At 40.3% G+C, this 15,602-nt stretch overlaps 1 protein-coding gene across 1 annotated transcript in view; it reads right to left on the bottom strand.

Moving 5' to 3' along the window:
• Positions 1–3,540: 3,540 nt before the first annotated feature.
• The window catches only part of LGR4 (leucine rich repeat containing G protein-coupled receptor 4), a gene marked incomplete at its 5' end in the record, with an annotated part of 35,078 nt that continues 23,016 nt past the window's right edge, over positions 3,541–15,602 (bottom strand). The window contains 11 exons of the mRNA XM_027901751.1: positions 3,541–6,548; positions 8,645–8,713; positions 9,185–9,306; positions 10,689–10,814; positions 11,012–11,083; positions 12,032–12,103; positions 13,163–13,228; positions 14,014–14,085; positions 14,591–14,659; positions 15,344–15,415; positions 15,502–15,573. Of these exons, the coding sequence (XP_027757552.1) occupies positions 5,272–6,548; positions 8,645–8,713; positions 9,185–9,306; positions 10,689–10,814; positions 11,012–11,083; positions 12,032–12,103; positions 13,163–13,228; positions 14,014–14,085; positions 14,591–14,659; positions 15,344–15,415; positions 15,502–15,573 (2,089 nt within the window). The remainder of the gene's footprint in view (positions 6,549–8,644; positions 8,714–9,184; positions 9,307–10,688; positions 10,815–11,011; positions 11,084–12,031; positions 12,104–13,162; positions 13,229–14,013; positions 14,086–14,590; positions 14,660–15,343; positions 15,416–15,501; positions 15,574–15,602) is intronic.

The following is a 15,602-nucleotide window of genomic DNA, read 5'->3' as shown; positions in this document are numbered from 1 at the left end:
TATTGATGACATCACCATGCAGCAAATCGATGCTGATGATGCTGAAATAACTCCAGCCATTTGTGGTAGATTATTTGATGACAATCAGGCTCAACGAAGAAGCAAGTATGACCAGCCACGGTGTCTGAAAAATGAATTACACCTCTTGAAACAATTTAAAATCATTAAAATCAATAAAAAACCAAAATAATTTAAGCTGATGATTTAAGTATTGGAGACAACAGAACACCACTAGAACCTAAATTTCCTGCCAGTTAAAGTTACAAGAAGACGACAATTTCAGATACTCCCTAACTGCCATCCACAATATTCGAGAAAACCTTTTACACAGAAAATATCAAGAAAGCGACTTTGCAGGTAACAGACATAGAAATTAATTAAACTCTAGGCACAAATCAACTCGTCTGACTCACTAAGTACCTTGATTTGCCTACTCTTTATGAAATACTTCAATTTTAGAAATTCAACCGTAATACGATAAACAATCTCTGAAAAACACGAGGGCCAGCAGAAGGAAACCTCTCAGTTCAACTTGAGGACTACTACCCAGATTTAATGAAAATAATCAGATCAGATGTAATGTCTAGTTCCACACTTGTATTCAGGAACATAGAAGCATAAAAATAAACCTATGGGAAAAAAAAATTACTGGATTTAGACAGAAATAGAGGCTTAGATAACATGCCTTCAGCGTGAAGAAAAGAACATAGATCTTAATTTTACTTGCAACCTTAAAAAGAGTAGAAAATTTGAACCAAATAGAGATAAGAATTTAAGAAGTTTTCCCCAAGTCTTCGGATTTTCCAGTGGGACAAAAAAAAATAGCGTGGCAGGCACGGGGGCGAGGGAGAAACTCGGCTCGCGCTCCGTGTCAGAGCCGAACAAGCACTGCCTACACTTGCCCGCTGGCTATTTTCGTGCCTGAATGTGTAGTTCTGCTCGATGGGAGGCTGCGAAACCTGAGAGGTCCCGGATTGCTTCACTTCCCTTCGCAGCGCGGTGGATTCTCCTCGCTGCAGCGCCCTGCACACACCACTAGTGCCAGCCCAGGCTCTGCTGGCTGCAGAGGTGGAGCAGGGCCCTCGAGATCGGAATTTTTCTCTCGTTACTTTAAAATCACGCCTTTTTAAATCACCAGCGGGAATCGCACTCAGCCCGGCTGTTTTATGTGAGCTGGAGATCACAGCCCTCCTGCTTTTGAACCAGCCTTCACTTCTTCAGCTGGTTTATTCTTCTGCATAAAGTCTTTTCTTTTAAAGCAATCAGATAGTAACAGGTTAACTTGCTCATTTTTGGGTTGAAATTTTCAAGACACAGGTCATGCTTTTGTTACCGGTGAGACCACTTCACATTTTGTTTCCCTCAAATCAAAATAATTTCCCTATATCAAACACCATAGTGACCACTAACTAGTATTCCTTTAAGTAAAACCTAAACAATGATATTTTATATTACTGTAGTGCCATGAATATAACATATAAGTCCGTTCACCCCCCAAGTCCTTAGAGAACACAACAGTACAGAAAACAGCAATTTGTGATGTATTACCTCATTTCAGGTTTCATTTCCTTATTTATAGAATCATCTTCAGCTGACATTTAGCACTAAATCAGACTCTACGGCACCATATGTGAAAGGTAATATTAAAAAAGCCTCCTGCTAAAAAACGTATGCTAGCAGTACAAGTTTAAAAGCATTTATGTGACTAAAACTTATTGAGAGAATGCATGAAACAAACTCTGCATTGAGCTTTTAATTAAAAAATATTACCCTGTAAATTAAAACGGAAGGTTTAAAAATAGTAGTCAAAGCGAAAAGAATTAATGAGGTATCTTTTGTGTAAGTTTGAAATCTCTGAGTAAATTTACGAATAAACACAGGAAATTCCACTGGAAAGAAATGAAAAGAGGCAAAAGGCATCTAGACAAAAAAAGCTGCAAAGCAGATGCATTATTCTTGTAAGAGAATGAAAATACTCAGTTTCCCCCAGCGTACTGCCACAGAGCAGGCCAACAGCCATCTGTAAGGAATTAAATCTTCATGGGGGAAAGGTAGGGAATACCTTTGGCAATAGTATTTGCAACTGTCTCCCTGCAAGAAGCCGCTTCCTCACAACAGCAGATGAGGGAGAAAAACAACAATTAAAAAAAAAAAAAAAGGTCTCTCCTTGCCCTATTTTTTTTTCATTTAAAGTCAACAGCAAATCCTTTTTGACTGCTAAATCCAGCACTGGAGTTGGGCAGGACAGTTTGTTTAGAGGTCTGGAAGCAAGGTATGTGACACTGCCACTGTAAGGACAGTTTCAGCTGGCTTTAGACTCTAGAAGATTGGAGGATTTATTTCCTGCAGACCTCCAGAAGGGGGTAACGGGAGGTTTCACTTATTTGAGCCTCAAAACTGAAATTAGGAAGCCTTGCCTGGCTGAAGAGGAGGCTGCTGGGGGGGATGATAGCTCAAAAAGCCACTGGCACACAGGTAACAAAAATCCCACACGTTGCTAACGCAACACTGCTCCAAGGTAAGTTTTCCATACATTTGACACTGCTTTTGGAGCGGGAGCGAGTTCTAGGTGGATGTGAACATCTCAACATTCCATTGCGCCCTAGCCCCAGATCAGCTTGACCAGCAAAGACACAGCAAAGGTACCTGGCAGCTGGATTTGTCCCGATTCTCCTCATGTGATCGTCCACGGGTGGTTCAGGCACGTGGTCGTGTCGAGAGAGGCAAGTTTTGCAGCGCTGCTTCTTGGTGGGCTGGTTTGAGTGGCTGCCGCCTGTACTCTTGTCACCTCTACCAGCAGCAGACAGAACCTGTGCGTGCTGGAAGACACCGGGCTGGCTGCAGTAAAGGGTTAACCACGAGCATAACTGAACCCCACAAACACACTGACGTGAAATGAAGTACTGGAGCTTCGAATGGATCACATCCGACCTTTTTAATAGCATTTCAGTGAAGAATCATTTGTAAAACACAGAGGAAATAAATCCATTCTCAAGAACACTGTTTGAAAATACAACTGGCTTTCTAGAAGCCTGATGCTTGGATTTCCTTCTCTCCTGATTATATAAATGGCAGCTGACATTTACAGTCCTTTTTGAGAAGCATTCCTGTCACCTTTGACAGGTTGGCCAACAGGGGGAATGTGGGACAGACTGTGACTCTTACAGAATGACAGCTTAAAAAAATCCCCAACTCTCAACATAAAAAAAAGTACCAATAAGAAAATTAAAATCTGTGTGATTATCCAAGCCATACTAAAAACATTTTAACTCAAACACGATACATAACATCTTTAATCAAGAGATGGCTTTGTAAGAGGGCAAACTTCTCGCTGAAGGTTTTCATCTTTTGAATGCCAAGACTCAGCACTAGTCAGAGATCATAAATCCACATGTAAATTGGCAACTTTCTTATTTTTCTGGCAGTTCTTTCCTGAATTCACCACATGCAGCCGAGAGCAGATGACATTATTTAGGCTCAGTAATTCTACATGTGCACCATTTTCGGCATTAACTTTGGAAAAACAGAGATAAATAACAATCAATATTCATGTACCCTTTATTAGCTTTCAGTGTAACATTCCATGCTAACTGCAGATGTAATATTCATGAGTGTAAATATAAGAATTAACAACTCTGGGTTGGTTTTCTTCCCTTTTTCACACGTGAATATTTTGGCTTACAAAATTAAGAGCATACAGTAAATAATCCTCCCATACTTTGTACAAACTACATGATTTTGATATACAAGGATTCTGTTTTTATTACAGTGACAATATACAACCACATCTATTTACAATGCAAAAAGTATATAAACCACATTTTAAACACTCTGCTACTGGCAGCCACTATTGTTTAGGAGGTAGCTTTAATTAACAAAATGAAGCCACATTTTTCATCATGGGTTCTATCAAATAACTTACAATACAAAGATAAAAATTCATTGTATGAACAGTATATACAGTTTAATTCTCAAAACAGCAATCTAGCTTTAATTCCTAATGAGAATGTCTCCAGACTGACTGGGACGGCAGTGGATTTGCTCTTGATTTAGCGGATTGTTCAAGAAACATACATAAATACTTAATCATGCATTCATAACTTTATAGCCATCAGATTTCAAACTAAATATAGAAAAAAATGGATCACCGATTGTACTTAAATCATTTGGGTCTCAGGACTTTTAACGGTTTAGAAAGATTGCACTGATTTATATGAAAAATCAGTGACTTCACAGAGTGTACTTCACCCTCAGTAAAATAACTGGAAAAATGCTTTTCTTCATTGCCGAATTGCTTTGCATTTTTCTCTCCATTTGCTCGGTCTATCCATAAGTATCCCTGGAGCGCTGTAACATTCAACAGGCTGCAGAGCATTATTAGTCAGCCTTTCTGCAAAGACATGAGCTGTGCGCGCTGACAGCACTGCTAACACCCCCTGATACATCAACATTCCTTCCAATGGGATGACCTGACTGCATAATACTGAAGAAACTTGCTGTGGTTCACCTGAAGTAATAATGCGTCATCACTGGAAAGATGTGTTCAACCCTACTATTCCTGACAACTTAAAAATTCTTATTCCCTTAGTCTACAGAATATTGTGGATTACAAGTGCTTTACTGCAACAACCCCCTTTTTGTTTTTAACTGAATATTGGCTTAAAATACAAAACAAACATAGTATTCCTATATCGCTGTCACAGTTACGTATGGGAGAATTAATCCCTTTTTTGGCCCTGCAATAAAAATTCATCCTGAGATTCAATGCTGAATACACTATACAAAGCTAGCAAGAGATTTTTTTTTTTTGCTTAATTATAGAAAAGTTACATTTAAAAATAATTTCTATAATATCAAACAGCTGTCCTTTATATTGTGCTTTGGCGGGGGAGTGGGAGGGAAATCAACAGAACTTACCTCGCCAACAGCAGAAGCAAAGTACAACTGGAGTACAATGTGGAAACACACCATTAGCATGTAAAAACCGTATAAAAGAAACCACTATCGTGTGGAAAGAGTAAAAATATCGGGTAACAAATTTGGTTCACCAATTATTTACAGTCGGGGCAATCGATTTATTTGCTTAAATTTCTTTTTTTTTTTTTTTTAAAAACGTATGGCTCAAGAAGTTACCGCCCGCTTCCCTTCTTTACAAACGACACCAAACAAGGCTTACAAAAAGTGCTTCCTGCTCGAAAGGTCGAAGCAGGCGACAGTCCGCGAAGCGTCACACCCCTTAAGTGGAAGAGCCGATGGCAGAAAGCCCTTTTTTCAGTCTTTAATTCTTGGTATGTTGTAGGCGTAACGAACCAAAGGGAAGCCCCGGCTTTGGTAGAAACACGCGCGGCCACAGGCCTGCACTTGGTCCGAGCTGTCCGACACGAAGGAGTCGTCCTCGTCCGCGTAGTCGGAGTGGGCCGACTGGGTGCCGCAGTCCGACCAGTAGCCGTCCGGCCTCTGGCAAGGCACCACCGCCAGCGTGGGGCAGCTCTGAGACTTGATTAAGTGTTTACAGGGCGCGGGCTTGGACAAGAGGAGCGACTCGCAGCACTCGCACACGGCCAGGTTGCCCTGCAGGTGGGTGTAAACGCCGCAGTCGTAGTAAAAGTCCTGCGTCGCGCAGCCCCCCTGGGCGTTGACGGCGATTGCCACCGCCCCCTTCTTCCTGCTCAGGCGGTGCCTGAGCAGCTTCCAGTCTTCCTTGAACTTTGGGTTGAAGAACACGTACAGGACTGGGTTCAGGCAGGCGGGCAGCGGGAAGAATATCAAAGTAACCGACTTCATGATTTCGGGGCTGATGGAGATGGCGGTGATCAGCGGCGCGAACGAGAAGAACGCAACGGGGCAGAAGAAGATGCAGTTCGTGAAGATCAGCCAAGCGACGTGCTTAATGGTGCTGGACTGGGAGTTTTCGGAGAGATCCTCTTTTTCCAGGTTGCAGTACAGTTTAGTGTAGATAACGGCCATCAGCAAAAACGCCAATGAGTTCAGGAGCACTAAGGTTACTGTGAAACCCAGCGAGGGCGTTTCTCCAGTGGGGAAGGGCAAGCAAAGGGGGGACGCCGAGTACTCGGCTTTGTAAAAAAGTGGTAAGCATCCTGCCACCACGGCACACAGGAAAGCAAAAACTGCTGCAATCTGAAATTGTTTCTGGCGATTGCTTTTCCCCTTTTTAATGAACTCCTTTGCGGAGAAGCTCCGTTCAACAGCTGCCAGCATCAGGAAAAAAATGGCACTTTCTGACGAAAAGACTGCAAGAAACCCAGCAACTCTGCAGCCACTGCCAGTCTCCCACCATATGCCAAATTCAGCAAATCTTCCCCAAGAGACAGCATCCAGGAAAGTTAAAATACCAGTATAGACTCCCATGAATAGGTTAGAGACAGAAATCAGGCTTATAAACAGCTTGGAAGATGGCAATGTAGTACAGGATGCAAATATTGTTAACATGACAAGCAGGTTGAAGAACAAAGCAACCAAAAAAATAAACCAGACGGTAAGACGGATCATCCAGCTGCCCAATAAATATTCACAAGGCTTAAAGGCACCTAGAAGAAAACAAAAAACAAAGAGAAGGAAAACCAATTTAGGAAAAAAATTATGCCTTAACAAGCAAGATTTTGAAAAGGTATTACACGAGTACTCGTTAATTCATGAATAGAGCACAAAGCTGAACTCCTAAATAGGTCAGTTGAAAGTAAACTACTCTGCTGAAGCTATTTACTAATTAATTATGCCTGAAATAATAATTACCACAGTGAATGGTCACTTGAGAACACTTTGTATAAACAAGCTAGCTAAACAAACTTAATTACCTTTTAGCTACTCAAAATAGCTTTTATTAGTGCCACCTAAATACTTCACTTTATTTAGATTTTATACGTCATAAAAAAAAAAAGGTTGGCAGAAAATGTAAAAGCAAATGTTCGCAGCCCACTTGTTAAGGGGAAGGAATTTTTTAGAAGGAACATGTTCTCTCAAAAAGTGATTCACAAACATGCCTTCTGGAGTAACTTTTGGTCACAAGGAAACATCTGCAAAACAAGTTCAGTTTGATCAGATTCAATAAGGACAGGAATTTACCACAAGCCCTGTCCTCTATCCTTGTCACTGAAATCACTGTGAGCTTGGAAAGCCATGTGGGAAAATGATTTTTTCTTCTTCTTATAAATGCTTGAACAGTAAAAAAAGCCCAACAAGCAAAATAATAGGAGGCAAGACAAGGAAAAAAGGTCTCTACTGTTGCTTACCCTTCTAATTGCTATTTATTTCATAGAGAAATCCTACTGATTTTAAGTAACAGTTAGAAGAGTTGAATCTCTCTCACTGATATTTCCAGCCCATGTGGGAGAAGGGGAAAAATACATGCATGGAAGGATGAGTTTCACCTCTTTCAGAGAATCTGAGCTACCTGAACACCACTGTTCAGCAATCCACTCCTGCCATTAGGCAAAGTGAAAGGTGGATTTATGAGTTGAGCAGTGATTCAGAACTTACACGGTGGGTGGAGTATCTTACTTATGACCAGATGACAGCATGGCACAGAAACTTGTTAGTATGGGAGGGACTGGTGAAAAACAAGGCAAATTTTGAACTTGTAAAACAAGCTCTTCGTTCCTTTTAGATCTACTACAGCATTTCTGGCATGGGCAAAAAGAAAGGGCTGAAGACTTCAAAGATTTAACCCATGTAACACACCATCTGAATTCTCATTCTGTGAACAGGAAATCAAAAGCAAATAAGCAGCACTAACAAATTAACTCTCAGATTATGTACAATTACATTAATAATATATTGGACCGTCTGGCCACAGTTCTTTTTGGCTGCGATCAAGAAATCCTTGTGATACTCTGGATACCAAAGCTGGAGCTAGCCCAAAAGATGGAGAACAAACAGATTTTCATAATGTAAAATACCAGTCAAGAGAAAAGAATTAAATAAGCCTTGGATGACTCCTGCTCATCCAGAAGTAACTTTACTGGAAGCATGCTGTTTCCCCCACTCTATGTGTTCCTTTCTGTGCAAAAAAGAGCATACAAGATGCGTGGAAGGAATCCTCTGGAGAGGCTGTGGCAAAGGCAAAGAAGCAGGAAGCACCACTGTAATTATTTTAGGAGCTGAGTGGAACCATGTACAGAAATCTGCAGTTTGAGAGAGAGAGAGAGAGAAGCAGAAGGGCAGAAAGAAAACCCTGCCTGGAACAGAAATATTCATTGCAAAATCAAAGATTTTCAACACCCATGGACTGTTCAAGCCTGAATTGGTACTTGTGGCATTTCAATAAGATTATTCATTGCATAAGTGTCTCTAGCAGTTTAAGATGCTACTGCCTACTCCAACTACTTGTAATAGCCCTCTGCTCTCACTTAACGCAGCTCCAGCAGGGCTGGGGACAGATCAGGTGAGTGTTCCTCATCCACTCTCCTGCAAAGACAAGTGCTATGTGTCTAAAGCTCAGTCAAATCTTTGGGATTGCTCATCCAAAACTGACATCAAGTGATGTTTCACCCAAACCACTGTATAAATTAATCTTCTGTGTACAGAACGATTACCAGGAATAAAAACATGTAATTCTGCAGCCAGCTCTTTGCTTTACACCATGCCCAAAGTTCACAGTGTGGCTAAAGCACATTATAGGATTTACCTGTTGCTGGTGTGCAGTGAATAATAGTCTGTCCCAGTTCCTCATTTTCCTCATTTCTCAGAACATCAGCTGTGAAAGTGAAAAACATGTGAGTCGTAGAAAGAAAATAAAAGTGAAATGCAGTGAAGCTGCCTAGGATGGGAGTAATAACCTCTTGAGGGATCAAAGACCTAACAGTTCACCAGCGCTCCAGCCTTTAATATGTGGAGTTGCTCTGGTTTACCACATCAGCTTGAAAGCCCAGTGAAGCAAAGGCTGCAGCAGTCTGAGTTACCACAGCCTGACCCAGGCACTCACAATGCTTTTTAACAAAGCAACATCTCTGATCACCAGGACTCTGAAACAGACAGTGGAAGGGACAAGCCCTGTCTTAACAGGAAGGTTGCACTACTGAGAATGATAAAACCAACACTTTCAGCTTTTGTAGCCCTATAAAGATTTACATTTTTCATGCTCCCTCATTCAAAGACAATATCCCCTGTTATTTGAGTCCGGCACAAAACAACATCGCTGGTTAAGTACAGTGAAACATTCATTTACCCTTCTCACGATCCATCGAGGCACCTGGATCTTGGTGACTGGAATCCTCAGCATTGGAGTTCAAATAAGAATCACAACCCCAAAATGCACAGCACTGGTAAGCATATGGTACAGAGAGTGACCTGAAACACAGACAGAACAACAAAGACTGGTAAGCACCGTAACCAAAGTTAAGATTACCATCTATCAAAAACATTTAGAGAGCACGCTTTGGTGCTAAACTTTAAGCTTCTTTTTGTCACAGTTGCTAATAAAAAAACTACTTCAGTCTGGAGCAGGAGTAACCATTTCTGAGCAACTCTCGCACTGAGATAAAGGACAGGTGATGTATATAAGTCTTGCCTGCTGTGAGAAGCACAGAGAAAATGTTACTATGTTTAGCTCTCTGCTATTCATTCTGTTTGGTATACAAACCAAATTCTGATCAGTGTTTGCGGCATTGCTGTACAAATTAAACTAAAAACTAATTAAGCACGCTAATTAAAGAGGAACTGGTTTGTAAGAAAGTTAATTCCCAGATGACTACAAGCTTTTAAGTTACATCTTTCCGTCTCGCTCTTCATTTGTGGTACTGAAATAAGATTTCTAATTTTTTTTTTTACGTGTTTTTTACATGTTTGGCAGAAATGGTTCATACTATTACTCTGGCAGAGAAATATACCTGCACACAGAGTTTTTACACAGCGTAAAAAATCTACATAAGCAATGAAGTAATGGCAGACCAGAAGCTAATTTTTCTGACTCAAGACTACATTATCAACTATCTGCAGTATTGTTCCTGAATTCTCTTCTTGCAAACATTTAGGAGGAATGTCAGTCTAAAGAATCCCAGAAAGCAACAATTCTCAAACACAGATCAGAACCTAAAACACAACCTGCTGTTTCCACAGTACTGCTGAAGCCTGAGTCTAAAAGTGACATGGATTCCTTTACTGGCCTTATGCAGATTAACAGCAGCTTATCTCCACTTTTTCCCATCGGACAGTGTGGGAAATAATTTTTAACTGCTTCTTCTTAATGTGCAGAAAGATCTTGGAAAATGGGAAGCAGTTCATCGCTGTCTGCTTCACCTCCCACAGAAATCAGTTACAAGTTTCCATTTGAGTGATTATTGTTACTCTTATCATTTTCCTCCAAGAATAAATAGTGTATATATTAAGCACGGCAATTATGGAATGAGACACCTGTGCATCTGCTCCCATTTTTCACAGTAAAAGACAGATGTGCTCAGCTCAATAACAAATGGAAATCCACCCAAAGTGTCCCCCTGGAAAAGTGGTGGAGGAAAAACAGAAAAGATACCGAGAAAATTGTCTGCAAATGGCTTCCTATACCAGAAGAGTCAGAAGCCCTTTTATATACACCAACACTGGGGCACTGCAGGACTCAGCAAAGGGCCTGATCATCTGTCATGAGTACTATCTAAACTGGGTTCAGTTCTTGTCACATTGCTTGTTGCTGTGAAAACAAACGAGGCACTCTGTGGTGTTATTTACCAACCTACCGGAGCTTGGCGAAGTTCTTTGCTGCCAAAGCTTCTTTCAGCTCAGAATTGCCTGTGAGTTTGAGCTGGTTCAGCCCACCCAGTCCTTCAGTTGGAATCGAAGTGAGCTCATTGAAACTTAGGTCTCTGGAATGTGAATATTAAGACAGTGTTACAAACGCAGTAAGTTTGAAGATCCTGTAGCATGCACTTCACTGAAGTAGGAAGGACTTTTACAGATATTAAATGATGGGCATAAATCAGTTTTAAGCTAAAAGTATTTACTATCATCTTGGCAGATTTATAATAGAGAGAGGAGGTGACTGCACAAATAGCCTACTTACAGGTTAACAAGAGCTCCAGCAGAGATAAAAGCTTCCTTGTGGATCTGACGAATCCGATTTCTACTCAGGTCCCTGCAATGAATGCCAAAGGAGATTATTTTAGCAGTTTCACCACATCTTTGTAACATCCACTGTACTGAAAAAAAAAAAAAAAAGCTAAGGTGACAAATGCATCATGCCTTTGACAAAACAGCAGATCATTTCCCCTCTCTTCCCAGTCAGCCAGGTGCAGTAGCAGCCAAATCCCTTGGTCAGGCAGCTGTATCCTGCTTCTCCTCCTCCCCAAAGTAGGATCCATCTCCCACTGCTGCTCCCTTTCCCTTCCTTTCTGCTGCCAGGAGCACAGCCTGTGCTGCCAAGGCAGAGGCTGGCTCTGGCACCACCTATTCCCAGCACGAAGGTGCCAGGATGGCCACTTGGGTGACACCTGCCCCTCTAGCAGGGCACACTGGCAGAGATGGGAGAAGACTACAGAAGAACAGGCAGAAGAGCATCTGCTTTTTTGGATGTCAAAATCCAGCTCCAGCTTCTGCTGGGCCACCACGACTTATCCTTTTTTAAAATACCTGTCAATTTGTGGATTTTTTTTTCCTGATAATTTAGAATGTTTCTCATATCATCTTCACATACCTAGAGATGTAAGGGGAGAGTATAATTTGTTTACTGATCTGCTCCTCCTGAGGAAAACAGACAGGATCTCTCCAATAAATACTACAGAATGGAATAATATAGTTATAATGCAAAATTGTGGAGTCCTGAAAAAAAAATCCCTCATTTTCAGTCTCCATATATATATATATAAATATCTTTATAGGCTAGAAAAAAATATAGTAGAAGGGATGGGGCTGAAAACCAACTGCTGTTAGTATCTTTTGTATTTGGTTTACTTTACCTTGGGATCCAGCATACCTGGCCTTTTGCCATCAATCAGATTTATAGCACCAAACCCTGACATCAGTTTACATGGGAATCAAAAGCATGCTCTTGTTTTGCTCAGCACTGCAAGCTCTGCACACTTACAGGACACGAAGGGAGGACAGTCCTTGGAAGGTGTCCTCTGCAATTTCTTGTATTTGATTGTGTTGTAAGGAACTGCAAAGGGAAGAAGCAGAAACAGAACTTCATTAGCTTCAAACCAAGGCAGAGTTTGGTACCTGCTAATAACAGGCATTTAGTCTTATCAATGGCAGGATTTTTCTCATTTCCCCTTGGGGGCAGACTGCTTAAGTGTTTTGCATTAGCTACATTAATACAACCATGAAGAACTTTCATGGCATCTCTGCCCAATGCACAACTCATTTAATTTAGAAAGGACTGTTAAATGTGGACTGAATTACTTACAAGCTAAAAATAACACTTTGTGAATGCTGAAGAGTCACACTAAGAGTCACAACAACCCTCCTCCATTCTGCAGGAAGTCTTTAGGCATATTTTAACCACAGGTACGCTTCCATTTTCCAAAATGCAGATTTTATGAAAGGAAAATGCTGATAAATGTCTCAAGAGCTAGTGGGAAAATTTTAATTCCAGTTCACCAGCTCCCTTTAAAATGAACAATGGGTATGAGTCTGGAGATGTCAGCAGGATAACAAAGGTCCAAGGGCCTGCTAGCTCCACTCTGACTAAGGGGAAAGAAACTTGAGAGGTAGAAGGGGAAGTAAGAGGAAAAAGTAAGAACTGGTGGAAAAATTGTGTAGGGTCTGTCAACTAAGCTTTAGTAGATTTAAAAGCAATGAAGTATGGAAAAACAAAGATGGGTTTTAAATAAAGGAATATAAAAAATAAAAACTCATTTTACACGAGTTGATGATGGTTGGAGGGAACTGAAGAGTGGGAGAGAACAGGCAAGGAAGGAAAAGACATAAATGCTCATTCCATTCATGTGCACAGCAATGTTGCTCTGAAACACAGGATTGAGGTGGGCCTTTCATTTCTTTTGTGTCACAGGGATAAATTAAACATTCACGAGTTGAGGAAAACACACGTGGTTGAATTCTCTGTCCAGCACACTCCACTCCTCACAGGAGGTGGTCCTATCTATCCCTCTCCTTAATTTTAGAAACTTAAAGATCAAATATGAAGCCAAAAAGTTTCCAGGAATGTGGACTCAGCATACCAAGGAGTTAATAAACGACACTTATTTCTACTTACATTTCTTCCAAGGAGTGGCAGCCCTTAAAACTTGGGAGGTCCTTAATGTTGTTATAAGACAAGTCCCTTCAAAACAGAAAATAGGAGAAAGGTGCTTAGTTCAACTCCTTTCCACTTGAAACATCCAAAACTATTAAACAGACTGACAAAAAAATCTTCCTGTTTGTAACATTCTGTGGAAAAACTAAGGGCAGTTTAAAGAAAATCACAGAGGGAACCCCAAGTGGGTATCTATCTGATATATTAATACCCTAAAAACATACTGTACAAGTTCCCTGAATTCTGGGAGTTGTAATATAAAAAAGTTTATTGATAAACTGCTTTTTCAGAATAAGCTGGATAAATTGCATGTAATACAGGAATTAGGTGCCAGTTTTGATGTAGTGTGCTGGTACCTCCTCAAGCGAGCTAGGAAAGCTCAGAATGCACTCTGCAAGTATGCAGGAAAAAAAAAAAAAGAAACCAGAAACAAGCAATGATCTTAAAATTTCTACTGTCCTGATGGCTTCAGTTACCAGTTTGGGGGTTTTTCCATTAATTTTAACCCATCCTTACTGCTTTTTCTGCATGAACTTTGTACTGCAGTTTTCTTCCTAATCCTCATCTCCATTTCTAAGTTCCTGATGCTCTCTCCTGTGTTCCTGGACACAAAAAGTCAAAGCACTCTTAACTAAACTCTTCCTTAACCTCTGGGTGTAGATGACTACTGTCTTGACATGAAGAATCAAGAAACCAGAATTTCCAACTTGGGTAGAACTATCAGGATTCAAAGCAATGGTTTTTGCTTTACATTAGACTTCAGTTTCTTTCAAGGCATTCTGATGCAGATGGAAAAGAGAGGCTTTACTTACAAAGTTCGAAGCACCTTTTGCTCCTGGCACAAATTAACAGGAATGCTGTTTATCTTGGTCCCTGTTAGAGTTCTGTGGGAAAAAAAAAAAACAAACAAACAAATATCAACAAAGCCGTCTATCTAAATGCTTGTATTGCTGATGGCATAACAAGCATATATAAGAGCAGAATAAGGATGGTGTCTCAGCTATCAGGGTGTGCTAGATTCACCCACCAAATTTTGTGTTTGTTTGTGGTTTTGTTTGTTTCTTTGTTTTGGTGTGTGTTGTGGTGTTTTGTTTTGTTTTGTTTTGTTTTTTTTGGAAGAGGACAACTTTTCTGTTTTTCAGTTCTGTGAGAGGGGGTTAGTACCACTGGCCTTTTCACAGGCTTTTATCAGCTTACCCTACTAAAAAAAAATAAAAAAATATCAAGAGGCACCCGGGTATGACTGTTGAGAAAAGCTGTATCATTACATCTTTTACAGGAAGGGAACTACCTGCAGTTGCCCTCCAGATCCACTCACTGTATTTCAATTAATTCACAAGAAGCAAACTCAAGAAATTACTGGAATTTAATTCTGCGGAAGATACTTACAAGCTCTCCAGGTTTATGGTTCCTGTCAAATTAGGAAACCACTGCACCATGCTGGCACCACGAATGACCCTAAAAAAAAGAATCCCCACGAAAATTAGCTGTAAACTGTCATGGAATTGAATTGTGACATTCAAGCTTATTATCAGGTAGATATTTGCACTAAGTTCTAACACTCTCACTGCTTTTATTTAAATTTTACACTTGAATAGTGTGTGAAAGATAGTCTTTTCACTGCTTTTTATACCACTTCTTTGCTTGATAAATTACTCCTCCATGAGCAAACAACTGGAATTCATCAAACTGGACAGAGTGATATGGATACACATTTGAAAAGTTTAGTTTGTAGTTCAAAGTTTTGCTCCATTTTGCTTAGTTGTCACCCCCAGAACTGATACCTTTTGAGGCCGTGCATGTGCTAACCTGCAAAACATTCTCACAATGTACACCCCTGCTCAAAAAAAAAAACACTGAGGAGGACATATTGCAGTTTGTTTGAGTAAGAACCTGAGCATTTGGCCTGGGGTTATGTGTCTTATGAAAGGCAATTAAAAAAAAAAAAAAAAAAAAAAGGTTGCAGAGCATATTTACTGGAGCTTCTTAAGAAACTAGTATTCCCAACAATAACAATGTTGTTAAGACTTACTGCAACAAAATTCTAAGGTAAGAGGGAGCCAGAAAATTTATTTATTTTGAGTTCTTAGCCACCACATTTCATACCCATTTATTGTACTATATTGTCAAGAGAGTACTTACAGGGAATGCAGATCTGACAGATTCTGAAACGCTGAGTTCCCCACAAAAGACAAAGGATTATCATACAGATGTCTGGGAAATGAAAAACACGTTTCAATGGTTGTTCTCAGAGTCACTGTCTGCTAACAGCTAAAAAAAGATGCATGAAAATCACTTACATCGTTCTTAGAAGGGGGTTTCCTGCAAATGCACCATCAGGAATTATGGAAATGTAGTTACTGTGAAATCCCCTAGAGATATTTATTAACAAAGAAGAAAA

Source organism: Empidonax traillii, unplaced genomic scaffold, assembly GCF_003031625.1.
Source record: "Empidonax traillii isolate 1590-97213 ecotype Southwest subspecies unplaced genomic scaffold, ASM303162v1 scaffold810:size284574, whole genome shotgun sequence".
In the NCBI taxonomy this organism is placed as follows: domain Eukaryota; kingdom Metazoa; phylum Chordata; class Aves; order Passeriformes; family Tyrannidae; genus Empidonax; species Empidonax traillii.
The sequence above is the reverse complement of the archived record's forward strand: the minus strand, read 5'-3'. Positions and strand labels throughout refer to the sequence as shown.